The sequence below is a fragment of the Oryzias melastigma genome, linkage group LG14 (assembly GCF_002922805.2).
Source record: "Oryzias melastigma strain HK-1 linkage group LG14, ASM292280v2, whole genome shotgun sequence".
Lineage (NCBI taxonomy): Eukaryota > Metazoa > Chordata > Actinopteri > Beloniformes > Adrianichthyidae > Oryzias > Oryzias melastigma.
Genome location: NC_050525.1, coordinates 981,673 through 1,009,435, shown reverse-complemented (window position 1 = coordinate 1,009,435; position 27,763 = coordinate 981,673). Strand labels below are relative to the sequence as shown.

Sequence of the window (27,763 nt, the reverse complement as noted above, 5' to 3'; positions counted from 1 at the left end):
ACAGCGATTCTCTTCCACTCCTTATGAAACAGCTTCTCTCAGAAGATAACTGGACTTCCACATAAAGCATGAAGCCTCCACAAATGAAACTGAAGCTGACGGTCTTTCTTTCCTCCACAGACGTATTTTTCAATGAACACACATGACATATGAGTCAAATGAAAGCATCACTGTCAAACTAACTCACTCACAAGACCAGGGGGGGGCAAACTACGGCCCGGGGCCATATGCAACCCGTTTAAGTATTAAGTCTGACCCACCAAACTAGAATAAATTATATTAATAATCCCAATTATCGTGTGGCATTATTTCAGGAGTCTCCCCATACATGGTGCAATATAAAAACACTGACCACTGTCTAGATTCAGAAAGTTCTTCTGCATTCTTATTTCTTTTAAGATTTGTTGTTGTTTTTTTTTTTAAGTTCATGTGTAATTTCTAATTCTAACAGGCATTTTTACGGTCATTCCAACAGCACATGAACACAGCATTTCTTAAAGTTTGTATTTATCTCTGAGGGACATCATCTCATTGGTGCAGTTGTCACTAAAAACAAAAAATCCCACCTAAATGTCCTGTTTTAAAATATATGAATTTGTAATCAAAATGATCATGCCTTAGTCCAAATTCCATGTTATTTCTTTCTCTTATGAGGCAGATTACTAAAACACTCCACAGATTTGCTCCTGGTCTGGGTCTTCTGACAAATTTCAGAACCCTTTGTGGCCCATGAGTCAAACAGTTTGCCCACCCCTGTTCTAGACCCAACACTTCCCTGTGACATCATCAATGGTGTCATCATGTCCGTACAGGAAGTGGACTACACTTCCTCCGTTTGCTCCTGTACCAGGTAACTGAGGTAAGCAGCAGACAAGCAGGAGCGCTCTCTGCACAGCTAGGAGACTAATGAAGGAAACTCAGCAGTTGAGTCTGTTTCTGTTAAAGCCTGGAAAAACTATTTGATCATATAACATTGGAAAACACAAAAAACCTGAGATAGTAAATGTTTGTACTATACATTTATGTTGGAAATGGAAGTTTAAATACATGTTGGAAGATGGACTGGAGACAGACAGGTGTGAGCTTTGTCACAGTGATGCTGGGTTTGTTTTGCTGCATATCTCTACCATGAAGTTCAGGAAGTTCTGTCTCACAGGCTGTTATCGTCTCACAAGTCGGCTGACATTTTTATGGACACTGTGAACGGATCAACGGTGAGACGGGATGGAGACACCAACAGTAGCTTTGTCAAACTCCCGCAGATCCAGCCACTCTCTGAGTCTGCATCCTCAGATGTCGTGAGCGCTTCAGAGTGAACGTTCCTCACCGTCTCTCACTGAGTGACAGCACGATGCAGCTGAATCTCTCAACCCTGTGGCTTTGTTTCATTAGTCTGTGGTATCTGTCAGACTAAATACTGCTGTGTTGTGAATTTACAAATAGAGGTGAAAGGTTTACAGCTCTTATTTCAAAGGCTAATGTAAAGCAGTGTTTCTGACACTCCCCCTTACATAACCTCCATTCTGGTTTGAGGAAAGCAGATTTTCAGAATCTCTTCACGCCATTAAGAATTAAAGAGCACAAAGAAATCGACCTAATTTAGGAAATTCAGATTTTAGCTAAAATTATTATGCAAGCTGCTTCTTTTAAACTTTATTCTATACATGTTGTACAATACACCTTTTAAATATACATATTTAATCAGTGAAAGTGTTTAAATACTATCATCTCTAAAAATAAACCTTCTCCAGGATTCTGTCCTGGGGGACATTTGAGTCCACACAAATGAAGCGTATTAGAATCAAAAAACAGAACTTTCTAGCAAATAAAAACAAAATCTTTTACAAATAAATTTTACTTGAAAAAACCTAAACACATTTTTAAGAGATTATTTCCTCCTTTATTACCTGAAGATTTAGACTAATTTTCCCACAAAGTCGAGCAGCTTTTTATTCATCTGAATATTTTGTAAAACAAAACGGCAGATCCCTTTTGAGGAGTTTTTTTTTTTTAAATAATATGTAGAGCACGGGTGTCAAACTCAATCGCTCAGAGGGTCAAAATCCAAAACACACCTTAGGCCGTGGGCCGAAAAGGATAAATATTCAGCCAGCAAGGCCAGATGGGCCCCATGTGGTTCAAAAGTGGGCAGAAAATGTTCACCCCAAATGAGTTTCTGTGGGGGCCCCTCCTGTGTCTGCCCACATTGCCTAAAGAGGACACTCAGTGGGGAGGCTCGCTACGCTATCTAGCCTCTTGGTGGACAGTGGAGCTCGCTAGCTCAATACAGCGGAGCATGCTAGCTTGCTGCAGAGGAGCTCGCTAGCATGCTACAGCAGAGTACGCTAGCATGCTACAATGGAGCTTGATTGTTTGCTCGCTACAGCAGAGCTCTCTAGCTCAATACAGCGGGCCGCTAGCATGCTACAGTGGAGTTCACTAACGTGCTACAGCGGAGGTTGCTGGCTCGATAAAGCGGAGCTTGTTTGCTCACCGTAGAGGAGCTTGCTAGCATACTACAGTGGAGCCCGTTAGCATGTTACAGTGGCGCTCACTAACTCAATGCAGAGGAGCTCTCTAGGATGTGACAGAAGAGCTCACTAGCTCGCTACAGCAGAGCCCAATAACATGCTTCAGCGGGGTTCGCTAGCTTGCTACAGAAGAGCTTGCTAGCATGCAACAGCAGAGCTCACTAGCACAATACAGAGGAGCTTGCTAGCAGAGCTCGTTCGCTCGATAAAGCAGAGCTCACTAGCACGTTATGGCAGAGCTTGATAACAGGCTTCAGTGGAGCTCACTAGCATGCTGCAATGGAGCTTGCTTCAGCGTGGCTTGCTAGCATGCAACAGTAGAGATTACTAGCATGCTACAGTGGACCTGCTAGCACGCTACAGCGGAACTCGCTAGCTTGCTACAGAGGAGCTTGTTAGCATGCAACAGAAGACCATACTAGCTCAATACAGAAGAGCTTGCTAGCTCGCTACAGCAGAGCTCGTTTGTTCGATAAAGCAGAGCTTGCTAGCTCACTGTACAAGAGCTCTCTAGGATGCTCATTGGAGCTTGTTAGCAACCTATGGCAGAGCTCGATAACATGCTTCAGTGGCATTCACTACCGTGATACAGATGAGCTCGCTAGCTCGCTACAGCAGAGCTCAGTAGCATGCTTCAGCGGAGCTCGCTAGCTTGCTACAGAAGAGCTTGCTAGCATGCAACAGCTCACTAGCTCAATACAGAGGAGCTCGCAAGCTCGCTAGTAGACCTTGTACGCTCGATAAAGCAGAGCTTGCTAGCTCGCTGTAGAGGAGCTCTCTAGGATGCTACAGAGGAGCACGCTAGTTCGCTACGCCAGAACTCAATAGCAGGCTACAATGGAGCTTGCTAGCATGCTGCAATAGCGTTTCCTAGAATACTACAGAGGTGCTCAATAGTATGCTACACAGGCGCTCACTACCCCGATACAGATGTGCTCACTAGCTCGCTACAGCAGAGCTCGCTAGCATGCTACAGCGGAGCTCAATAGCATGCTACAGCGGAGCTCGCTAGCATTTGGGGCCTACGTGGCCTCGCTGGCCGGGGCATTTATTGAACACACTAAAACGAAACTTTTAAAACTTTTAAAATGTAACTTTTTAATAGTACTACAAATAAAAACAGGCTGGAATATTATTCCAGAATAAATCACATTAAACCTTAAATAACTTTAAATATTTTACTCCTTTACTCTTCTTTTCCTCCTCATCTCCAGTCCTGAGTGAGGTCCTGCTTTGTGGGCTGGCCGCGGTTCCCGAGGACTTGTGACCCACGTGACTGCGGTCATAAATACGGAGTGGAGGACGCGGCTCCGGTACTGCCGCCTCCACTTTACGCACCTGCGGGAATGCGCCTGCTCCTCCACGAACGCACCGCTCCACGCCTGCGCCGTCCTTCCCAGAGGCCGCTCCTGGAGCTCATTTAATGCTCTGCTGCTGAAGCTGCTGCTGAAGCTGAAGGCAGTCATGACCGAGGAGCTGTAGCCTCCCTCCGACGCAGCAACAAGCAATCATCTGTGATCAGTGCGCGCCGTCGCCATCCACAGCCTCCGAGATGAAGACCATTCTGGCTGCGTACTCCGGAGTCCTGAGAGGTAAGACTGATTTGGAACGAGAAAGGAAGTGTCATAAAAACGCTTGAAAGAGTTTTGTTTGTGTGGAAGCTCAATGGCTGTAAATGTGGAAAGCATTGGCGTCCAGGACAACAAACCCTGAAATAAACCAAACTTTCTCACCAGGATGTGAACCTAAAGTCATCAAATATGAACCATTTCAATGTAAACTGTTTATTTATTGCAGTAATCCATGGTTTAGTCAAACTTTAAGGCAGTCTGGTAGGTTGTCAATAAAGTTTAATCTAGTCTAATATAGCCCTGTGACAGACTGGAGACCTGTCCAGGGTGTACCCCGCCTTCGCCCTTCAGTAGCCGGGATAGGCTCCGGCACCCCCGCGACCCCGAAAGGGACAAAGCGGTCAAGAAGATGGATGGATGGATGGATAGTCTAATATACTTTTCTTTCTGACATGAAATGAAAACTAGAGTGATTCTGATTTGGAGCTTCAGACCTGAACACAAAATCTTTAAAATACTGTAACTTTCATCCATTAACATGATAATTCCAGTAGAATCTGAAGGAGAAAAGCGGCTCAAGAGACGCTTTTCTCCTTCAGATTCTACTGGAATTACCGTGTTAAAAATTAAAAAATGATATTAAATCAAAGAACACAAACACTGGAGCTCCAGTGTTAAAGGGTTAACAAATCCTGCTTAAACTCAGCAGTTGAGGTGGAAGCTGTGGGGTCTGCAGGAGGCCGGTCCCTTTTCACCTTTTGTGTCAGCAGCAGAGGAGGCCTGAATCCTAATGTGCTGGCTCCAGCCTCTAAAACCAGAGCACCGTCACCATTCGCTGGTATCGCCTGCAGAATCCTAGAAGTGGGTTATTTTCGTGGGCAGATTAAACCTGAGTCTGTCCTACAGGGAGCTGCTCCTCTTTAAGACGCTGCAGCAGAAGCTTGACAAGCTTTAGCTCAGCTTAATTAGTCTGTTACTCTACTTCCCCTTGGATTTGCACGAGCAGAGCTTACAGGTGTTTGATAACTGAACTCGACAGGACTTTGCCATAAAACCACATTTGCATGAAAGTAACGCACACATGTCCTGTTTGTAGTGCTGCCACAATCAGTCGACTAATCGACCAATAAAATAGTCGATTAGTGGTTTCTTTATGTTATATGGAATGAGAGTGTAGTAAAGTTGAACAAAGTTGTGAACATTCAGCACCAAAAAATGCATTTATATATATATATATATATATATATATATATATTTGAGTCAGGGAGACCAAAACTTTATCTTTAGTGAAAATAGTTACTTGTTTCAGACCGACTTCATTATAGTGATCCTCCTGCTCTTTTCCGTACGTTTTTCAGCACGTAAAAGCCCAATCACACTTTGTACAATTTCAGCAATCTTAGTATTAAAACATTCAGTTTGTTCAGGACATTACTGCTTGAATTTTTGGTTTTCATAAACTTTATAGTTCATGAAATATTTAGCAAAATATGCCCCATAGGAAATGAATTAGTCTTCAAATTTCAACATTTTAAGTAGATCAGCAACAAGCCTTTAAATGTATTAATGGACTAGACATCTTTCATAGTCATTTTCAAAAAAATTGAGTTTATATTTTAGCAACATGATAATGTTTTTGGCTAATTTGTTATCTACTGTTTTTTTTTTTAGGTTATTTTGGAGTTCAGCTAGGATTTCAGCAACGTGTTAGCTTCTTTGGCTAATTTGTTTTCTACTGAGGGTTTTTATGCTAATTTGGAGTTAAGCTAATATTTTAGCAACATGCTAACATGTTTGGCTAATTTGTTATCTACTGGGGGTTTTTTAGGCTATTTTAGTTTTTAGTTCCTAAATTTAGAAATGGGCAAACGTCTTGACTAATGTAGTTTACTGAGGAATCTTGGGCTATTTTGGAGTTTAGCTAGTATTTAGTATTAGGCTCTTTTTGGCTCATTTGTTTTCTACTGAGGGTTTTTAAGCTAATTTGGAGTTTAGCTAGTATTTAAGCAACAAGCTTGTTTTTTTTCCATCTACAAAGGTTTTTTTGGGCTACTTTGGCGTTTATCTTATATTTTAGCAGCACACTAAATATTTTTGCAAATTACCATGTATTAGGGATTTTTAAGCAATTTTTCTAAAGATTTTTCCGAAATTTAGGTCAACTTCTCCGTTCTTTTATAGTTCTTTAACGAAATTTCCGGTCTTTTAGCAAATGTATCATTTTGCAAAAAGCTTTTGCATTTTCAGTAAATCCTTGCAGCAATAAAGTCAATTGCGTCACCATTTTCAGCAAAAAGTTTCAGCATCTTCAACTACTTTCATCAAAAATTATTCACACGAGCATTATTGCTGTTAATGCAACTTTTCTAGTTAAATCTTGTTTTAATACCTGAAACTAATGAAGGACAGAGGCATTAAAAGTTTAATAAACTTTTTGTCTTAATAGTCTGTATTTTTAGTTAGTTTAAAGCTAATTATGGTTCAGATGTGTGTTTACATGCACTTCGTGCATGATCCGATTAGTCAACTAATCTGAAAAAATAATTGGTGATTAGTCGACTAATAAATAATCGTTTGTGGCAGCACTGCCTGTTTGTTATTCGAGTTTGTCTGGAGGTTTGACTGGCCTGGCTTGCTCCGTGTCCAGGCACCGGCTCCAGCATCTTCTCCGCCCTGCAGGATCTGCCGCTGGGACTTTGGCCCTGCAGGTCCAAGATGGAGAAACATCTGCAGGTCATCTCTGTGCTGCAGTGGGTCCTCACCTTTTTAGCCATGGGTAGGTGTGGTTGTGTGAGAGTTTAGCCCTTCAGCCCCAGATTAGCTATGTCAGATCGTCATGGTGAACACGCACTGGCTTTGGTTCTGGGCATTCTTCTCCTGATGAGCCGGTTTACTGGAACGAGTTCAGGTGGATTTTCTGTCGTCTTCATCCAGGTGCTGCTTGCACTGTGCTGCTGATCTACATTTTTTGCACTGACTGCTGGTTGATAGCTGCGATGTATACTGCCTGGCTCATTGTCGACTGGAACACCCCAAAACAAGGTAAGGATAAACAACAAAACAGCATCTTACTGTTTCCCTGGTGCTCGGGGCTCACTGTCCTCCATGTTTTCTACCTGCTGAAACTCACCTGACTGTAGTGATGGAGGAGCTAAATCAGGTGTTTGAGCAGAGAAAGTGGGACAGTGTTCCCCGAGGACTGCAGTGGGGTCTGCTTTGGTTAAATGGACCGCAGTAAAAGCAGAATTCAGAGCTTGATGGAAGGTTGCAATGTGATGGTTAGATATTCAGGTGGACTCCGTCTTCACTTCTTTGGCCACTCTATTCTGCTTTGAGGCATGAATTTAGAAAAAGGTGTAATCTTAAATTTGACTGTTCTAATATATTTTCTGCTTAGAACTCAGTTTCATGAGTTCTTCGGGTTGATGAGGTTTTTGTGGCATTTTTCTGATGATGGAGCACATGTATGAAGAAAATTAAGCTTAAAATCTAATTTCTGAGTTTTTTTTAATTTAAATTGTTGTGATTCCAGAGCAGATGATATAATTCTGTTTTGAAAGAGTTTATTTTGTGATGTAGAAAGTACACTGACTCCCTGCTCCACAACAGGGGAGGTTACAAACGGGACTTTTTTCCTCTTAAATGCAACACGTCAAGTCAGTTAATCTAAAGCCTGTAGCAATAAATTGCTTTTTAGCCTCATAATCTCTGCTAAAAGGACACATTTTTCACCTCCAGTGGATAAAATGTAAGTTTCTGAACAAAGATTTCAGTTTTTGTTACCAACAGTAAGCACAGGTCCATGGTTCAGTTCACTTCCACCCATATATAATGGAAATTAAAATATAAGTGACATTTTTTTTTTCTGTTGTGAATGATTTTATGGAAGAAATGTTGCTGATGAGACCTTTGTGATGGTCAATGTTTGCTCAGGTGGAAGGAGATCCTCCTGGGTGAGAAACTGGACAGTGTGGAGGTATTTCCGAGACTACTTCCCTGTCAAAGTAAGTCAACTGTCTGTGTGCACACCTTCACCTGGATGTTACACCTGAGAATGCAAACTTGAAGGAAAATACTGTATCAAGTAATGTATGCATTTGAAAACCCTGAGTATTCGTGGTTCCTGAGCTGTTTTCCACAGGACAGTAGATAAGGTTTATCTCAGGAGGGACTTGAACCGTCTGCTCCACGCTGTAGCTGACTGTTGTCTTGGAGTTTGTTCCTGTTGACAGCAGTCCGGCGTGTTCAGACGCCGCCGCGGCTCCTGAGCTCAGAACATCAGAGCAGTCATAAAATCAAATATCTGAAATGGAATACGGTTCTAACATGGAATAAACTGGACAAAGAAACTAAAAATACAAAAACAAGTCCTGCCTTTAAAAGTATTATTAAAAGGGAGATGTTGGGGAAAATATAGATAAGCTGTAGTAAAATTCTTTTATAAAACTAAGTAGTTAACGCTAGTGTCGGTAAATAGGATCAAATGTAGATACAGGGTTCCCGTGGGCTCTTCTAAAGTCTTAAAAGCTTTGAATTTGAAAATAAGGCTTTCAAAAGCATTTAATAAGTCTTACATTTTGATATCTTGGTCCTAAAATGGTGCAGCTTAAAACTTTTTTCATGTGACTTTTCTGGTCTAAAAAGTTTTTTTTTTTTTTTTTTTTTTAAACCCCGATTATGTAAGTAAAGTTTGATTGCACTGAAATGTTAGTAAAACAGTAATGAGGATTTCTATAGTCTAGTAATTGTAATTTATTTACTGAAATTTGAACTGCAATTTGTTATGTTACACTTTTACTGGCAAGAAATTATTGTGAAATTCAAAAATCGTTTATTCTTCAGCCACTGAGCTGGGAATCAGGCAGAGAAAATGGTCTTAAGCTTTCATATGCAAAGTCGTAGGAAGGTCTTAAAGTCTTCAATTTAACTTAAAGAAATGCGTAGGAACACTGAGAACTGTTTATGCAAGTGTATTCATGTTTACATGCTCATTTAAAAGGCAGGCTTCCTTAATATTTATGTAAAGATCGTTTTCTTTGATGTTTTTGGATCTATTTTTGTTGATTTAGCGATGGGGCAGATATACAAGTTTTCTTCTTTTGACTCCTTTTCATTTATTAACTGTTATAATTTTATATTCTTATTTTGAGGTTATATATTGTTAAATGAAATAAATGTAAAATAAAATCATTGTGATTCCTTAATGTGGCATTGTTCTATTATTAGTAACTACTATGAGACTTTAAATAAACAGAAGCAGATGTCATTGAAATCTAGAGGATTAGAGGTTCTTCTTCACAAAAGTTTAGGTCATTTATTTTCCATTAGGGTAAATCAACATTTGCAAACAAGATAAAAAAGTGTGATTGAATATTAACTATAAAGAAATGGATTTATAATTGAAGCCAATTACTTTATTATCTGGATTTGTCTGCAGTTTCTAAACACTTTCTGTGTTTTTTCCTCCTGAACACTTTTCCAAAAGTGACTTGATCTAGTCTAAGGTCAGGATTTACTGTGATTACTCATCTTTTTTTAGTTCTTCTTTTTAAAAATCCTGAATAAGCTTGTTCTGAATGTGACGTGATCTATTCCGAGTCAGACTGTTGAGGTGGTTGTAGCTTGCTGTTGTCTTGCTGATCTCCTCTCTTCTGCTGCTGGACTGTACGTGGACAGGTCATCGTTTGAGAGGGTTCAGGTCCTGTAACGGTTTTCATTGATCCATGCTCTCACAATGATGGTCTGTACTCCTTTCAGCTTATTGCGTTCAGGAGTATAACATTTTTAAAAAGCAAATCAAGCAAATTACCTTAATGGGAAAAATAAACACCAATAGTTTATGATTTCAGCTTTGTGCCTGTTTTGAGTTTGTAGATCTTCTCCATGAATTGAAGGTTGTATTTCAGTGTTTGCTCCTGGTTAAACCAAACAGAACCGGCCTAACACCTTAAATCTTCGATGCAAACACAGAAGTGTTGTCCTGTTTTTGAATGAGCCGTCTCGGGGGCAGAAAGAGGAGCTGAACTTTGCTGTATTGACCCCATTGTGTGGGGGCCGGTCTGGGTGATGCGATCAGATGCTTGATGCCAGCCGGAATGTTTGTCTTGATTAGGGGAAAAAAAAAATCAATATTCCTTTAAAGTGATACGTTTTCCCCCTGCTTTTCTAAAGGTTATTTACTCACTGGAAGAGTGTCCAGGTCTTCAGGCCTTAGAAGTTCAGATATGGATTCATTACGTTGCCAGACAATAACTTTGTATGTATAAAGTTAAATGTATGAGCTGAAAGCAGCCGGTCAAAGTCTGAGCTGCGAGTCGGAGCGAGGGCCTCGGCATGCCTGCAGCGTGACTGATAGGAAGCTGGCAGATAAAAGGCTGGTTTTCACAGATGCACAACGGCTGCTCTGTTCAATACTCTTATTGCAGGATCCAAAAAGTCTAGTTTAACCACCACGTCCTTTGTCCTAACGACAGCACTGGGTTCTGATCCACAGTCCATTCAGCTCTTGGGTTTCCTCCATCACCTCGTCTCTGCCGTGTGAATACCATCTGTCCATGTGAACATGTTTGGCTGAAGCTCGGAGCTCACACTGCGGCACGCATCCTCTCATTAGAGCCTTTTATTGTTGTGGAGCTCCTGGACCTTCAAAAGCTGATGCAGGTTTACAGCATGCACACCGAATCTGCAGCTGATAAGAGTGTCCCAGTTCTAACCAAACACTGCCTTTGACCTAAATGTGTTTTGCACAACATAAAGCGATATTATATACTGATGTGGATTAGCTCATTCCTCTCCAGTGAAAATTGACTCGATGAGCTCTTCCTTCTACTGAAGGAACCTTCATGAACGTCTCTGTCCAGCTGGAGCTGCAGCAGGAGAAGCAGTGATGTACTTCATGCTTCTGTCTTCCAGCTGATTAAAACTCATGACCTGCTGCCCAGCCGGAACTACATATTTGGCTACCATCCTCATGGGATCTTCTGCTTTGGCGCTTTCTGCAACTTTGGGACTGAAGCAACGGGCTTCTCCAAGAAATTCCCCGGCATCAAACCCTCGCTGGCGACACTAGCGGGAAACTTCCGCTTGCCTGTTCTCAGAGACTACCTGATGTCTGGAGGTGAGTGTTTGCTGTACAGTAGATGATTGTCTGTGTGACGGCAGACCTTTGTCCTGGTGCACAGCGGATTGACCCTGATCTGCTGCTGATGCGAGAGCTTTGCTTCCTTTGCTTCTAGGTAAACCATGGACAGCATTGTGCTGGTGTGAATCTGTGCAGAGTACTTTTAATTGTGTTGGAGACCAGCGCTATAAATATCGTTTCTTCCTCTTTCAGGTATTTGCCCAGTGAACAGGAATTCCATTGACTACCTGCTGTCGTGTAACGGGACTGGCAACGCCGTGGTCATCGTGGTCGGAGGAGCAGCAGAGTCTCTGCACTGCGCTCCAGGCATGAACTGCGTCACCCTGAGGAACCGGAAAGGCTTTGTTCGGCTGGCGCTGCAGAAAGGGTGAGCCCGGCAAAAACAACATCAACCAAAGCTGTTGTGATGGTGGAAATGTCGGGTGGAATCAAACAAATCCTAGATTACTTTCAGAAAGGTTAAACATGTCGCCAAATCTTTTATGAATGTGCTGTGTTGTCCCGTTCAGGCCAGAGAGCTCCCTGTGGTATTCAGGGGGTCACTCTGTGACCTGGGGCTGCCCCCATCCGGGCATTAAGCTCCATCACTACCACTAATACCAGCCGCTGTGCAGAGGGACCTTTCTGTGTCTTATTAGTCCAAAAAAAATGTTCTAAAAAAAAAAAGTGGCCCAGGATTATCATATCACTGGGTTCAGCTCGTCCAAAGAGGCTTAGGCGCTTGGAAAAGTGGCCCTTCATTCATAACAACTAGGTTAGCATTTCAGCCATATTAAGCCTGCTGTGTGAGGTCACTCTGGGCACATTCTGGCACCTTTACGCTTTATCTCTCCTCCTACAACAGAAACAATATTCAAAACAGATTTCTTCATATTCATAGGTGTGAAGCTGAAAAAGGTTTTTATCCTCTGTGTTAAATAAATGTCATCATAATGTCAGAGTTTAAGAAGACGCGTCCTGTTATCCTCTGGAAACGGGTCAGTCTTTGTCTGTTGACGGATTTCTGACTCGCCACAGGCCATGTTGGATTCCCAAAACATCAGTTTAAAAGAAGTTCCACTTTGCCTAACACCCTTGCATAATTGTAATTCTGCCCAAAACAAAAACAGAACTGTTTTCCAGGAGTAATGCTTTTGGATTGGGATCTGGCGACCTTTCAACCCTTGTGGCCCAAACTGCTTCTAGAAATGATCCCGTTTTAGAACAGAGACTCGAGTAAACACTCCACCCGGTTTAGATCAGAGGGGTCCAAACTTTTCCCAAAGAGGGCCAGATTTGTTAAGGTGGAAATGTGAGGGCCAAGCCATTTATCTGACATTGTTTTAGCTATTTTAACAGCACTACATTTAAATGAACTATTTCATGAAAATATTATTGCAGTGCATACTTCTCATTTCTTACCAGAGAACAAAGGCACCTAAATGTGATTGTTCTTCTTCCTTCCTGTCAGTTTTCACACGGTTCAGTCCCAGTTAGCAGGTCGTTGATGGTATTTGGGCCACTTAATGGTGAATATGAAAACATAACTTAGTCAACCACAATCAAAAAAATATACACAGTTTTTAGAAAATGCTAAAATTATATTGATTTTATGAAAAGAGCCTGTGGGTCGTTGGATATTTAAACGGGGGCCGAATTTGGCCCACCAGCCACACTTTGGACATTAGTTAGACCAAGAATCTCCAAACTTTACCAAAAAATAAATCTGGTCCAGCTTCCGACAGACCAAAACCCAACCATTTAGAAAAAAACGTAATTGATGTTTTTGTGGCCATTAACCCGTTCATTTTTATAGTGTAACTTTTACAATAATTGAATTCTAACAGAGTTATGTTTTTCTATAAGCAATCATTTTAACTTCTTATACTTCTAACAGCAACACAGGGGATCCTTTCAAAGTAAAATACACCCCATGTCGAAATAAAGGGGCTGTGGCGCAGTGGTAGAGTGGTCGACCTGATCGCTTGTGTCTAAGTGTCTCTGGACAAGACCCTGAACCCCACGTGGCTCCTGGCGGTTATAGGTTGGTGTCGAGCAGTGGAGCCGGCATCCGTATGTGAAAGGGACCATGACCGTAAAGCACTTTGGCCTTCTAACGCTTGGTTCACGCAGCAGTGCCACGAGCAGCTTGTTAGCCTATGGTGTGGTCCACACAAGGCGCAGGGCGCCGCGGTCCTACACGGCAGGCTCACGCCGTGCAGCGGATCGTTTCAGCGTCTGGTCTATTTTGTGCGTGAGCCGCAAAAAAAAACTGCCTCAAACAACCTAGTAGTCTAATCACTTATTATTACACTTCCATCCACAGAGTCCAATGCATTTCAAATAAAAGCGATTTAATTACATAAAAAGGTAAACAATATCATACAGACTGAATGTTTTACGTCTGACATTAAGCCAATCCCGATAGTGAACTCAAAGAGGGGGCTATGGAAAAAAATAAATACCCTGTCTAAAATATAAATGTGTTAATCAATGAAAAATTAAACTAAGTTAAACTTGCAAACATTTTGGCGTTAACCTCCTTTTCTCTCCCAAAACTCAGCATGGTTTTGGCCGTCATCGTGTTTATTTCTTGATCTCCTGAGTTTCCCTGCTCCCCCTAGAACCTCAACTTGCCACAATAATGGACTAGAAACTTGCTTCCTTTTTTTTTTGAAAATTCTTATATATTTTTTTCTTCATAACCGGGCCGGATTAAAATATCCGGCGGGCCGAATACGGCCCGTGGGCCGCATGTTTCTGGTTTAGTGTGTACAGAATTGCAAAGGTTTTGCTGCATCGTTATTTCTTTTCCAGTTTGCCTAAAGTTTCGTTGTTGCATCATGTCTCCCTCAGGAACAGACGGATTTGATGAATGACTTCTCTGTTCGTTCAGGTCCGACTTGGTTCCCGTCTATTCTTTTGGAGAGAATGACGTCTACAAGCAGGTGATTTTTGAGGAGGGAACCTTCTGGAGAGCCATTCAGAAGAAGTTACAGAAGATCTTGGGCTTTGCTCCTTGCCTTTTTCATGGAAGTGGCCTTTTCTTTAGCAACTCGTGGGGCATTGTGCCTTTCTGCAAGCCCATAACCACCGTAGGCAAGTTCATCTTAGTTTTCCTGTTTGTAGCCAAATGCCGACTTCTCTGACAAACTGTGCATCTAATGGTATAATTTTGTCATTTCTTGTAGTTGGGGAGCCGATAACTGTGCCAAAGATTGAGGATCCGACTGAGGAGATGGTGGACCTCTACCATGACATGTACATCAGGTCCCTCCAGTCCCTCTTTGACAAGTCTAAGACCAGGTATGGTCTGAAAGAGAGCGACATCCTGCACGTCCTGTGAGAGGAGGAAGAGGCTCTGCTGTGAATCCGGAGATCAGCTTCTTGAATTTGTCGCTGGTTCATCGCTAAACTTCTGCCTGCACGTGTAAATGCTGGTTAAAGATGCTAATTGCAGTGTGCCAAACGAGTGACGATCTGTGCATGGGGAGACTGCCTTTGTTTGGACAAAGTCATGAAGAGCAGTGCCTTGTCCTTCCATTTCCTTCTGTTTGAACCGCCTCACCTGAGCAGAGAGGTGGAAGCTGTCATGACTTTTAAGACTTCTTTGAGGTCGCTCTCGGAGCCTTAAGAAGAGCTTTATGACCCCCACTGAAATGCTCATCGCACAAACAATGCAAATTGAAGGTACGACTTTGACATTGGAATGAAAAGCCCAAAGTGTAATTCAGCCAAAGACGATTGCGGTTTCCTGACGTGCATTGATTACTAATGTATTTGTGTACACTTGAAGTGTGTGGATTTATATTGTGAATAGATGATGTATACATTTCTGTATGGAACCATAAAGTATTGATTGTATTCTGTAGTAGACGAAGACAGTTGGAAAGCTTGTCCCGCTGTATTATCCGTGCACTTTTTGTATTGCAAATCCTAAAGAAAGTCTTCAGAAAAAGGAGTTTTTTGGAGTTTTTTTTTTTTTCCCCCCTTAAGTTTTTGTGCCTTTCATTGAGATTCTTGTCGCTCAGGTTTGGATCTACATGAAATCTACGCCATAAAACTCTGGTCTTTAACACCAGAGCTCCAGTGTTCATGATCTTTGATTTGCTGTCATATTTAATTGTTGACACGACCAATGTCATTCTAGTAGATTCTATAGAATGACATTGATCGTGTCAATGGTTGAAAAGTCAGGTGTTAAAGAGTTAAAATAATGTCACAATTGTATTAAAGAAGGCCTTAAACCTCGCTGGTGTTTTAGCATATGACAGAGTTCCTCACTAATGGAACACGGGAAGTTCTGGGACTCATCCTCCCTAAAGGCCGGTAGCAGGTGTTTAAAGAGAATATTAGTTTTCTGGACTCACCATTGTGACTTATTTTTAATCCCAGTGCAATACATTTTATAGTAACAAACAGCAAGACACATGTATGTGACTGAAGATGTCTTCTGCCAATATTTAAATTAAATTTTGTATGTTTTCATGAGCTGTGTGCTTGTGTTTCACTTCCCTGCACTTTTATATAGATTCCTGGAATCAGTTTGAGGGGAAAAACAAGATTACTTGATTTGAAGCTTTTGCTGTGTTTGTTTGAATAAGAACGAGGAATTATCAGAAAATCGAAGGTAAATGATGTGAAACATGACACATATTTGAGTAAATAACTATGAAACGCATTAAAACTAGAATTTTATATATATACACTAATGTTGGGAATAGGAAAAACATGCTAAAACTATAAGATGGATGCCTTGAAATTCGTCGGCCTTCACAGCATTTGATAATTTGGCAGTGACTGGGGCGGACCAAAGGTCGACTTTAATCAATACTTTCCTGGGAGAGCAGGAATGATAACTGTAGAATGATAATCACATGTTTGCACTCTGACTGCAAATATAGAAGTCTAGTTTATTACAAAACCTGTTATTTGACAGCATTACACAACTGATGAGAGCCTTTCATTCATTTATTAATCAGGATTTGTCAAAACCAACAGCATTAGTAGCAATCCCAGTTATAACAAAGTATTTCATGAACTCCACGATGAGATCTATAGCAGAGGTCTGCTACCTGCAGCTCCAGAGACACGTGTGGCTCTTTGGTTAAAATGAAATGTTTTTTAAAAAAAAGTAAATTAACTTTCTTCAACTCCTTCACAAACAGTTGAAGGACGGTATGAATCATTCCTAACAACAGTAGCTGTAATTCTCCATCAATCCTTTGTAGATGATCAAACTCATACTGACACATTCAAACTTCATTTTCAGCTTCATTTATCACAGAAAATCAATTTATTGTCTGTAAGCACAACCAGAATTGAAGCTGCGTTAAATTATAATCTACTAGATTATATAACATACATTTTTTTTTAACTTTTGAACAAATTCAAGGATTTAAAGTGTTCCTCGTGGTTTTAATATCTGGTAGGAGTCACTTCATGAGCTCTGATTTAGTTTTTGTCGGTTATATTTATAAATTTGTGGCTGAAATGGACCAGAAACAGTAAAATAAACAGTTTTTTACAGCAATACTTCCACCTGCATTTGCTGTACTGACGTGATCCAATTATGTAGGATGTCTTTTATTTTGAAAGGAAGTCATGCAAAGCTGTCAACAATTATGAACAAATTTATATTTTTAAACCAAGCTATTTTCCCTTCACGTGTATGTTTTATTTATGACAAAAACCACAATAGTTTATTTAAATGTACCGTGTCAGCAAAAACATAAATTTAAATCAGTATCTTATTTTGTAAAGATGAGTGAAGACTTTTTGGCTCCTGTGGGTTTTGGTTGGAGAGAAATCGACCCGAATGGATCTTTAAGGTTTGAAGGTTGCAGACTCCTGGTCTAGAAGTAGGCCTACAACAACATGTGTCAAAGTCAAGGCCCGGGGCCGGATCCGGCCCTCCAGATCATTTGATTTTATTGTTATTAATGACCCGATGTCTGCACGGTGGCGCAGTGGTTATCGCTCTTGCCTCACAGCGAGAAGGCCCCGGTTCGACTCCCGGCTGGGACCTTTCTGTGTGGAGTTTGCATGTTCTCCCCGTGCATGCTTGGGTTTTCACCGGGGACTCCGGCTTCCTCCCACCGTCCAAAAACATGCTTCATAGGTTCATTGGTGACTCTAAATTGTCCCTAGGTGTGACTGTGAGAGTGAATGGGTGTGTGATTGAGGCCCTGAGACTGACCGGTGACCTGTCCAGGGTGAACCCCGCCTTCGCCCTTCAGTAGCCGGGATAGGCTCCCGCGACCCCGAAAGGGACGAAGCGGTCAAGAAGAAGGAGGGATGGATGACCCGATGTTATCTTGCGCTCATTTCTAACTTGAATAATTTTGACAAAATATATTTTTATGGAGAGTAAAAATATTGAAAGTTATTTAAGGTTTAAGTTGATTTATTCTGGAATAATATTCATGTCTTTTTATTATTCAGAATTATGTTAAAAAGTTACGGGTTTAAAGTTTTAAAAATTTCATTTTAGAGTGTTTAATAAATGTTTATCGTGTTCGGCCCGCGACCTAAGGTGTGTTTCGGGTTTGGCCCTCTGTGTGATTGAGTTTGACACCCCTGCACTACAAGATAACAAAATGTTGTTTTTGTTGCTTAAAACTATTACACACTAAAAACTGTATCATTAAAAATATTCCAAGTTGGGTTGTTTGAACTGAACTTTGATATTAAGAAAAAGATAACTTTTTCCAGATGTAGGGGGATGGGGGCAGTAATATTGCAAAATCAGTTTGTTTGAAATTTATTATCCATCCATCTTTGCTTTCAGGGTCCTGTTGGGCAAAGGCAAGGTACCCCCTGAGCAGGTCTGCAGTTTATTATACAGAATGTTGAAGACAATTCAAAAGCAATATATATGTTTTAATTTATTAAAAATGAAACTTTTTTTTTTTTTTTTAGAAAAATCCAATTATTCTTCTGTCACAATGAGACATATGTATAAAGACGAAATGAGATTCTCTTTACCCTTAAAAACAAGTTGGTATAAAATCTGCAGCTGCAGGTTCAAACTCCAATGCTGTTATTCCCGGTGACGTGACTAGCGCGCCCCCTGCTGGCTGATGAGCAGATTTCAAAAAGCTTTAGTTTTTCTATAACAATTTTTACAAACTTAGTTGACTATGAAACACATGTTTTACTGCACAAAGATGTAATTTGAGAAGATATGCTAGAACAATCTCTGAAAAATAATTTATCTGATTATCATCTGCCAGTCAAAATCCACATCAGTTGCTGAAATCCATCAAATTGGTAACCTCTTCCATTAATTTACATTGTTTACTCTGTTTTTTTTTTTTTTACTTAAACTGGAGATAAATACAAACTAGGATAATCGTGCATCAAAAAGCGCAATTCTGTGGATTATATGCATTGAGTTTGAAGACATCTCAAAGGTATTTAGTAAAATTCTTGTTCAAAATGTAAACTATTATTAGAAAAAATATAAAAGTCTAAAAAGAGATAAAAATCCGTCCTTGGTGTCAGCGCTTTTCTGTGAGCTCCAATGACAGCGCAGTCAGCTTCGTGTCACGCTGCTTTCTGCTACTTCCTCATACTTTGCAGATTTGACACATTTTTCAGAGACCCGCCCCCTAATTCGTGACGAGCAGGTGCATCAGCCAATAGGAACGCGGATCCTACACAACTGAGCCCCGCCTTTGTTTGACGGACGTTGATTTGAGCCAATCACAAACCGGAGTGACGTCCCCTTCGACCACTGACGGATTTCCGATCTAACTGTAGCAGAAAAGCCAATACTTTGTTTACGTACCGCCGGATAGCTGCTGACAGCCGCAGTAGCGCCGTTCCCAGCGACAGAGGAGCCCGCGCGCCTCTTCTGGTTGGCTGTAGCTTGGGAAACTTTGAGCTAAGTCCGGACGATGGGGGTGTTCTGCTGAATGAAGCAGAGCCGCTGAATGCCGACGGGAGGATGAACTCCATAACCGGTCGGGTCCTCTCTATTGCCGCCGCTTCAGTCACCAACTCTGGAGCTTCATCCTCTCGAGCCCTGCATGTGGAACTCACGTCCCAGCAGGTCAGCGCCAGTCTGTTGTCTGCTCGGAAGGAGCTCGAGGTCGCAGGCTTCCCTCCGCTGCTGTGTTTGTATTCAGTTTTCAGGTAGAAATGTCACCTGGTGATGGGAGGCCTGTCCGCGCGCTAACTGTTGAGCTAACTAGCTAGCTTGTTGGTGATAGCCGACAGTAAATATACATGCTCCCGTTCTTGGACTCCCTACTTTAATGACGCCTTCTTCTTTCAAAGACATTTTTATCACTTATATCTAATAAAATATATGTTTGTGGCCAAACTTGGTGTGAAAATGTAAACAGAACTTTGCGGCAGGTCGAAAAGTGACAGCTCAGCTAAAGGTGTCGGTGCTGGACTTTGTGGACTGTTTGGGACAGAAACTGTCCTCGGTTTTATTCCTGTCTAAACCTTAAAACGAGTGTTAAGATTCTTCAAGCAGTAGAAGCTTCTGCTGTTCACCCATTCATTCATTCATTCATTCATTGAAGCAATCACGACCTAAGTTGACTTGTAAGGCAGTGAGTCCCAAAGCCACCAGAATGAAAGATTAATAGTTTTTAAGGGAACCGTTTTAAAAAGAAATAATAGAAATACTGAGCGTGAAAGGGACTTCCTCCTGTCACGTGTTTTCAGTCCAGCCCGTTTGACTGGATGGAGGAATTAAAGGTGTACGAGAGGGGACATTCTCCTCCGTGATTTAGGATCTGGAAAAGGGGAGAGTTTAGGATTAGGATAATTTATAACATGTGTCAAAGTCGAGGCCCGGGGGCCGGATCCGGCCCTCTGGGTAATTTTATATTATTGTTATTTACGTCCCGATGTTATGTTGCGCTTATTTCTAACTTGTATAATTTGGATTAAATATATTTTTATGGAGAGTAAAGTATTGCAAGTTATTTAAGGTTTAAGTTGATTTATACTGGAATAATATTCCTGACTTTTTATTATTCATAATTATGTTAAAAAGTTACAGTTTTAACATTTTAAAAATTGTAATTCTGCTAGCTTTATGGACTATTTTGGCATTTACTAAGATTTTTTTTAGGTTGTTTTGGAGTTTAGCTAATATTTCAGCTACATGCTAGCTGTTTTGACTAATTCAGACTTTAAAAAAAGTTTTTTAGGCTATTTTGGAGTTAGGCTAATATTTACACATTAGCTGTTTTGGCTAATTTAAGCTTTTTTCATTTTTTAGGCATTTTTGAAGTTTAGCTATTTTTTCAGCTACATGCTAGCTGTTTTGGCTAACCTAGACTTTTTTAATACAGTTTTTTAGGCTAATTTGGCAGTAAGTAGAGATGGAACGATTTGGTCAAACTACAAGTAAATTCGATTCACAGTTTTAAAGTCACGATTTTGATTGTTTTCAATTTTGTTTTTTTCTTAACACAATGAATTAAAGGTATTTTTTCTTTTTGCCCCTTACATCAAACTGTCTGTTTCCTACAAACAGAAAGGATTCAATACAAATAAACAATTATACAGAATACTGAAATGATCACAAATCCTTTCATACTCGGTTCATGTTGTGCTCCATGTGACGGACCGCTCCCCACCCGCTCAGCACAACCACCCCCAGCCACTGAGCGCGCTGAATGTTCAACTCGGTTCAACATTTTTATGCATAATTGCAGCAGCACAGCACAGTGACCAATCAGGGACTCGGATTCAGGAGTGGCCCGTGGGTAGCGTCCGCTTCAAAGCACGGAAGAGCCAAACAGGATCATGAAAGAGAAATGAATCATTGCGGTTTGTGTCCGGTTGGATTAATGTGACACCCAGACAGACAGTAAAGGAACAGAGTCGTTAAAGCAAAAAGCCTGGAGAAAGATCTGGGGGATTTTTATCGCTCTGACGTTTTTCTCCAAGGTTCTCTCTCCATTATAGGTGGTGGAGGAGCTCTAATGAACAGTAAAAATACATTAGAAGAAGAATCTCCTCCTGCCGATACCTGTGTGAGAGTGCTGCTCCACTGTGGGTTCCACCTGCCGAGCGCATGTTCATAAACCTGGGTAGAGCGCATTCTTGAACGCACACAGCCAGAGTGTAAGCACCGGGTTGAACATTCAGCGCGCGCTCAGTGCGTGGCAGTCTTAAAAACTTGAGTATCAATGCGTGCTCCTTGCGTGGAGGCCAGGAATTCTGGTGTGCGCGCGTTTGCTTTTCTTTTTAAGAAATGCTCAACACTTTTTGTTTCTTCAGATTTTTCTCCCACCTTTTCTTTTTCTAAAAACACATTCAGGTTTATTTTTAAGACCACCTCTGATAAAAAAATGTTTTTTAACATCTTTTTGTAGCATTTTTCTGATGATGGAGGAGATTACACATATAAATACAATTAAGTTCAAGATTGCATTTTCTTTTTTTTTTTTTTTTTTAGTATTTCTTCATTCAAATCTTATATCATGAGCAAATGAAAAAAGCAGTTTGATAAAGCTAGTTGTGTGGTAGCAGTCACAATCTGCAAGCCCAAAGCTCCCTGATCTGCTCCATTCTGATCATTCTCTTACAGTCAAATAGATCAATGAACGTCTTTGTTTTCCTGGTCTGAGCTGGAATCTGGATCAGAACTGGACGGCTGGATAGAAATGATGTTACTGTTTTTGTTGCACCGCTAATGTTATGTTGGGGGTGTGAGTGGCTGTGAGGTAGCAGGAGAGAGTGTAAACAGATGGATAAGGGGAAGTAGGGGTGGGCTTACTCTGCAGAAACTATGGCTGAAAACGGCCTGTGTCATTAACGATTGAATAGGGTGGAAAACCTTTGAGTAGGGGTGTCCTGGCAACTTTGGACATGTTTCTTTTGTTCAAATTCTTCTCATGCAGATCTGAATCTTCTTTTTAAAGGTTTTTCTTAAACTTGAATTAATTTGCCGTCTTGAGACGATGACCTCGTCCTGACGCACAGACGTCACCACATAGGTCACCGAGTTAATTTTGTATGCATTCATCAGAAAACTTTCAGATTTTACGGTTTTTAGTATTATTTTTTTTGAGGAACAGTTGAGTCTATTTTCCTTATTAGTCAAGTATGGGATTTCGACATATTGTCCTCTCACTGTACTCTGTTGGTTGATTCTAGCAAAAATACTCTGTTAAAAGTAAATGATATCAAATGAATCTTTACTTGGGATAGACATTTTTTGTATTAAATTTATATTTGATGTTTTTAGAAAGTAAAAATCGGATACTGGTGAAAAATCTTTTATATTTTTGACATGTCAACTAAAGAACATGCCATGCATTTCTGCATGAATTCATCTCCTGCTACACAGTTGGATAAATCCATATTTGTTTTTACACTTTTGAAAAATATTCCCATAAAATTCACTTTTATGTGTTTATCTTTAATAATTCCTGAGCACAGTTCTTTATTTGCCTTCATCAAAGCCACAATAATAAACAGCTGCTACATGATGTCTTGAACTTAACTAGTTCAAAAACACAAAGTTAATCAGAACAAGAGACTCTTACTTTTATTTTGATTGATAGTAGGGATTCTTTATGTGAAAGTTGCAATTAAAAGTTTGTATTTTTTAGGATTTCTTTACAAAGACATCGCTGTTTTTTACTGTTCTCAAAGTAACTTTACTGTCCATGTTTGGTTGGGTCATTCTTTCACTGCTCATCATGTTCTTTATGCATTTTTATGGTTAACATTCCTTCAGCTTTGCTTTTGTTCATTTTGCACAACAAGAGGAAACTTTCGTGCATGGGGTCATTCCATGCCTTCATATTCATGCCGCTTTAGTCCGATCCGTCACGTTTGTTCTATCAAATCCCTTTTAAAGCTTGTGGTCTTCATAAATCCAATAAGAAGTCTGCAGTGACTTCAAGGTTAGGGTTGAAAATGTACTGTGGAACAATCAGTTTTCTGTTTCTGTGACTCCTAATCTCACTGCGAATCACATGACTAGGATTTTTCTTGTTTTTTTTTTTTTTTTATGGCGGGGCTTTTCCTTTAGAGGCTGGTTAGTGAAGAGACGTTTGGTCGCGTTAAAGATTCAAATATCCTTTAAAGCCTCTGGAGACCACCTAAGTACTGCACACTCCCACGGGTGTAAATGGATCATCATCTATGATACACAAAGATGTAAAACAATATCATTTATCCTTATGTCATCATAAATCTTTGTTTTATAAACCACGGAAATTTTTTATTTTTCCAGTTTGCTACAATTATCATTAACTTCTCTTATAAGTTGTGACTGTTACACACGACACAGCGAGTTATATTTTCAGCTCAAAATGTTTCAGTCAGTTCAGGTGAAGAAAGTGATGGTAAATAATGAGTACTAGTAGATCATCTGTATGGAGAGTAGTGCTGCCACAAGTCACCGATTATTTTTTCGATTACTCGACTAACCAGATCATGCGTAAACAGGATGTAAAAGACACATCTTAACCATCATTAGCTTTAAAGTAGCTTAATATAAAAACATTGAAGATGATAGTTTATTAAACTTTTAATGAATCGTGCAGCTTCTGTCCTTCATTAGTTTCTGGGATTAAAATGAGATTAAATCAAATGAGGTTAGCATCTGAAACAAGGAACTATTTTTTTCACAAAAGATCAATTTTTGGTCTCACTGACTCAAATATAGCAAAAGTACATTTTGTGGTGCTGAATGATCACAACTGTATTCAACTTTACTACACTCGGTCTCTGTAGAATTCCAGACTGTACGATATTCTTACTCGTAACAGGAAAGTTATCATTTCTGCATGTCTTTTTAGCTTTCTTTTTGTTTTGTTTGCTAAAAAAAAGGTAAAGACATGGGATTATAAAAGCGTGCACCGTATTTTTGAGATAAATAAAGAAACGACTAATTGACTATTAAATTTGTCGTCAACTAATCGGTAGTCCCACTTTGCTGCTGGAGACGACTGGAAAAAAAACTTTATTTATGCCTGAAATCATTGGCCGTAAGTCCTCGACCAGCACCCCTGTTTTAAATTTTTGACCTTTTTTCCAGTTTCTTCTCTTTTTTCGACCTTTTTGGGTGTTCTTTTTTTCTGTGACACTGTCTCAATTCATTTTGATTATTAAGTTTTTAACCAAAATCCCACAACCTAAATGTTTTAAAAAGCCCCTTTTCATGTTGATCTGAATCCTCTGTTCCAAAATCTCCTCTTAGGGGGCGTGGCTTTTGGAGCTCCGCCCTCTCCCATGTTTATTGACGCTGCTGTGATCAATACATTCAATCATTGGTTTCTCAGAGTTCTTGATAAAATAATCAAAGCTAACATCAAAATGCTCTTTCATTGATTTACAATCCTTTCCAACTGCGGTCAAATGAGCCGCCGTTCACATTTCCGTGGTCACATCAAGAAGCTCCGTGGAGTCTGGTGGAGATTTTCCAGCGTTCTCAGTCCTGCTACCGTAAGTATTGGATGTAACTCACACCAAAAATCCAGTGATGCTGATTTGACCACAGAAATGTGAACGGCGGCTCATTTGACTGCAGTCAATGTGAAGATACCATCTTCTCTTCTCCAGAACCTGAACTAGACACTAGGAACAGATGAGGGTTTAGTGCATGTGCAGCAGAGCTGTTGATGGAAAGAAGATCATTCATTCAAACAGAGTCTGTCCAAGACAGTTTGGTTGATTTAAAAGGAGAAATACTCGGAAATGCAAAAACAAAATGATTTCTTATTACATTTGTTCTCTTTCAGAAGAAAAACACCACAAATACATGTTAAAAACTCAAAAACAGGATTTTCATCAGAGGGAGACTTGAAAAACAGCACATCAGATTTTTTTTCCCTTTAATTTCTAACCTGCTGTCAAAGGATGATCCTCATCTCTGTAATTCTCCTTCCAAACAGAGACGGCTGCGTCATCTACGGAGTATTGCTGCCAGAAACATAGTCAACAAGAATGGCTCTCCTCTGCTGGACACGTATTTCACCCTCCACCTGTGTGTAGAAGATCGCATCTCTAGAGGTCAGTGTTCCAGCTGAACTCACACGGGATTACAGACGAATTCTTCAGAGGAGAATAGCTGAGACCATTCCAGAACCAGAGCATATAGAACGCACAGTTCATTCATCAAGGCTGTGAATGAGTCTGTTACTAATTCACCATGAACTGCAGAGATTCTTTGTCTATGTAGGAAAATACATCCTTTTTGAGCTTTACAGTAATGAATGCTATCATAGAACAGTCACACTCTGACCTCATCTCAGTGGCTTTGAAGGGTTTTCTGTGCTGTAGAACTCTATCAAAGTAAATGCAGTTGTTTCCATGGAAGATCACTAATGTTAATCCAATTACTTTCCTGTTTTTTTCCCCAGATTTTTACAAAAGTGAAGTCATTCGAGACTCTCTGGTGAGCAAACACTGAATCTCTGCTTCCTGTGAAACATGTTGTCATTAACTGTTGCTCAGAGTGAAAAGTGTGCATTCTGTGAAGAATCTCAAGGTTTTTGGACTAATGTCAGGACAGATTGTTGTTTCAGTTATCACTGAGTGTATATGAAGCTGGACTGAGGGACTCCTCCCCCCCTGGCATTCCAAATAGGAAGTATCTACTGGTTCCAGAAAGCCAAAAGACTTCTATAGAGAAATAAACATTTATTATTCAGTCATTCTATTGGTCAGAATGACCATTCTTGATCTGAGACTTTCTTTTTTAAACCTTTTCTTGATAATCCTCTTTTTTTATTTTGGTTTTCTGTAGTTCAAGTTATAAACCTATCAACCAGATGGTGAATAAAAGTAGACAGTCTCATGTTCAAACGTTTGACAGATTTTGTGTTGCTCAGTTTCAAGTGCTTGAGATGAGGACTTCAACAAGCTCTCTCCTGATTGGACAGAGTGGTTGTCATAGAAATGTTACTCAGACCAATCACTGCTTACTGACACGGCGGCGTCTGTATCGCTAACAAAACGGCGACTGTATTTACTAAGTTTGGTTGGAGCCAGAAGTAAATCACTTCCATACGTCACGTCCGACTTGGTCCAGCCTCCTTATACAGTCGACGGCTGTTGGTGATGTTCTGTGAAATTTACCTACTCACACTCACTGCACATGCGCAGAACAAAATGACGTCCTAATTTCCAGTTTTGGCTGACTGCCCATGAATCTGTGCTAGCTTGTGGCTTATCTTCTGGGACTGGTACGTTTTTTTCATACGGCACCATAACTCTGCGGCAGATCCGTGGATATTGTGTGAATATCTCACTGGATAGGATAGATTTAAGGAGTATCTGCAGAACGTTTTAGAACCAGACTTCAAAACACAAGTCCAGATGAATCCTACAGTGTTAATTCTCGAGCCTGCTTTGATGTGAGTTTAGTATATGTGCTAACCCTACCCATCGGTCTGTGAGCATTCAGTCCTAATTACCTGGGGTATTTGCTTGGCAAATGCAGCTCCAGGTGAAGCATAGAGGCAGCACGAATGGCAGGTTATCGCTGGGCCTGCTGCCCAGTCATGAGCTCCTCTCTGTGTCCTGGAGGCTCACTTCTCACTTCCTCCAGCAGACAAGCTGTACCAAGACTCGTCTAAGCCATCTTCCCTCTCATTTCTCCTTCATGCTGACCAATATTTACTGGTGCCATCTGTCTTTGTGTTTTCATCTTAACCTGAGAACACAAAAAGGTTGAGATGTTTCTCTGTGATGAAGGAAAGTCTAACACATATGTTAAACTAGGGCTGGGCGATAAAACGATAATTATCGTTATTGCAATATTACCTTTTTTCGATAGTGAAATGAGTCTATTGCGATAAACTTTCGTTTTAAATGAACACGGGAGAAACCTCCGGAAGAGCCGCGCTTCTTCTTCTTACGGAGCGGCTGATTCTAGGAGCCCAGACTGAGAGGGGGGGGGACGGAGGCCCCGAATGATGACAAAAGGACAAAACAGAAAACATTATTTCAGTAAACCAATAACCAATATATAATCGCTAATACTTTTATTTTTAATGTCAAGGTAACGATGTTTATATATTTTGTTTTGGAAACATCCTCACCGGACCCCCCTCCTCTACATTGAAAATGGTTCGGTCCGACTGGATTATTCCTCATTCGGTCGGGGGTACTCGATTGTGGTTCAGGAGTTGAGATGAGTTTGAGGGTTTTGTTAAAATATTAACCAAAATCTTTTGTATAGAGCTTCGAATTAGAATAATTTGTTGTTTTATTGTGTATCAATAATGAATTTCTTAGTTACATTTGTTCCGTTTATGCTCATTTCTTAATGAGGTGATCTAATAATAGTAAAATAAACTTGTTTGATCAATCCTCCAACATGTACACATGTCAGATGACTGAGTGAAATGATGATTAAATCTATTATCAGAACTGTTTATTTTAAGTTTACATGTTATTATCTTCTTCTGCACAGCAGTACCTATAGTTTATGTTCAGAAGAAATTAAAAAATAATATAAAAATACTGCAATATATTTGCTGCTTTAGAACAATGTTTTTAAGACTTAATTTTAATTTGAAAGGAACTTGTATGTGCTGCAGTCAGATTAA

At 40.3% G+C, this 27,763-nt stretch overlaps 2 protein-coding genes across 3 annotated transcripts in view; both read left to right on the top strand.

Moving 5' to 3' along the window:
• Window positions 1-3,826: 3,826 nt before the first annotated feature.
• dgat2 (diacylglycerol O-acyltransferase 2) lies at window positions 3,827-15,713 on the top strand. The gene is made up of 8 exons (XM_024266114.2): window positions 3,827-4,123; window positions 6,750-6,878; window positions 7,037-7,144; window positions 8,036-8,106; window positions 11,015-11,219; window positions 11,436-11,610; window positions 14,119-14,321; window positions 14,414-15,713. The coding sequence occupies exons 1-8, from the start codon at window positions 4,084-4,086 to the stop codon at window positions 14,566-14,568; spliced, it is 1,086 nt and encodes a 361-aa protein (XP_024121882.1). The 5' UTR covers window positions 3,827-4,083; the 3' UTR covers window positions 14,569-15,713.
• Window positions 15,714-18,920: 3,207 nt separating this feature from the next.
• The window catches only part of uvrag (UV radiation resistance associated gene), a gene marked incomplete in the record, with an annotated part of 124,105 nt that continues 115,262 nt past the window's right edge, over window positions 18,921-27,763 (top strand). Inside the window, 3 exon segments of one of the 2 annotated variants that reach the window (XM_024266216.2) lie at window positions 18,921-19,278; window positions 25,103-25,220; window positions 25,571-25,605. In XM_024266216.2, the coding sequence (XP_024121984.1) occupies window positions 19,174-19,278; window positions 25,103-25,220; window positions 25,571-25,605 (258 nt within the window). 2 annotated transcript variants of the gene reach the window in all.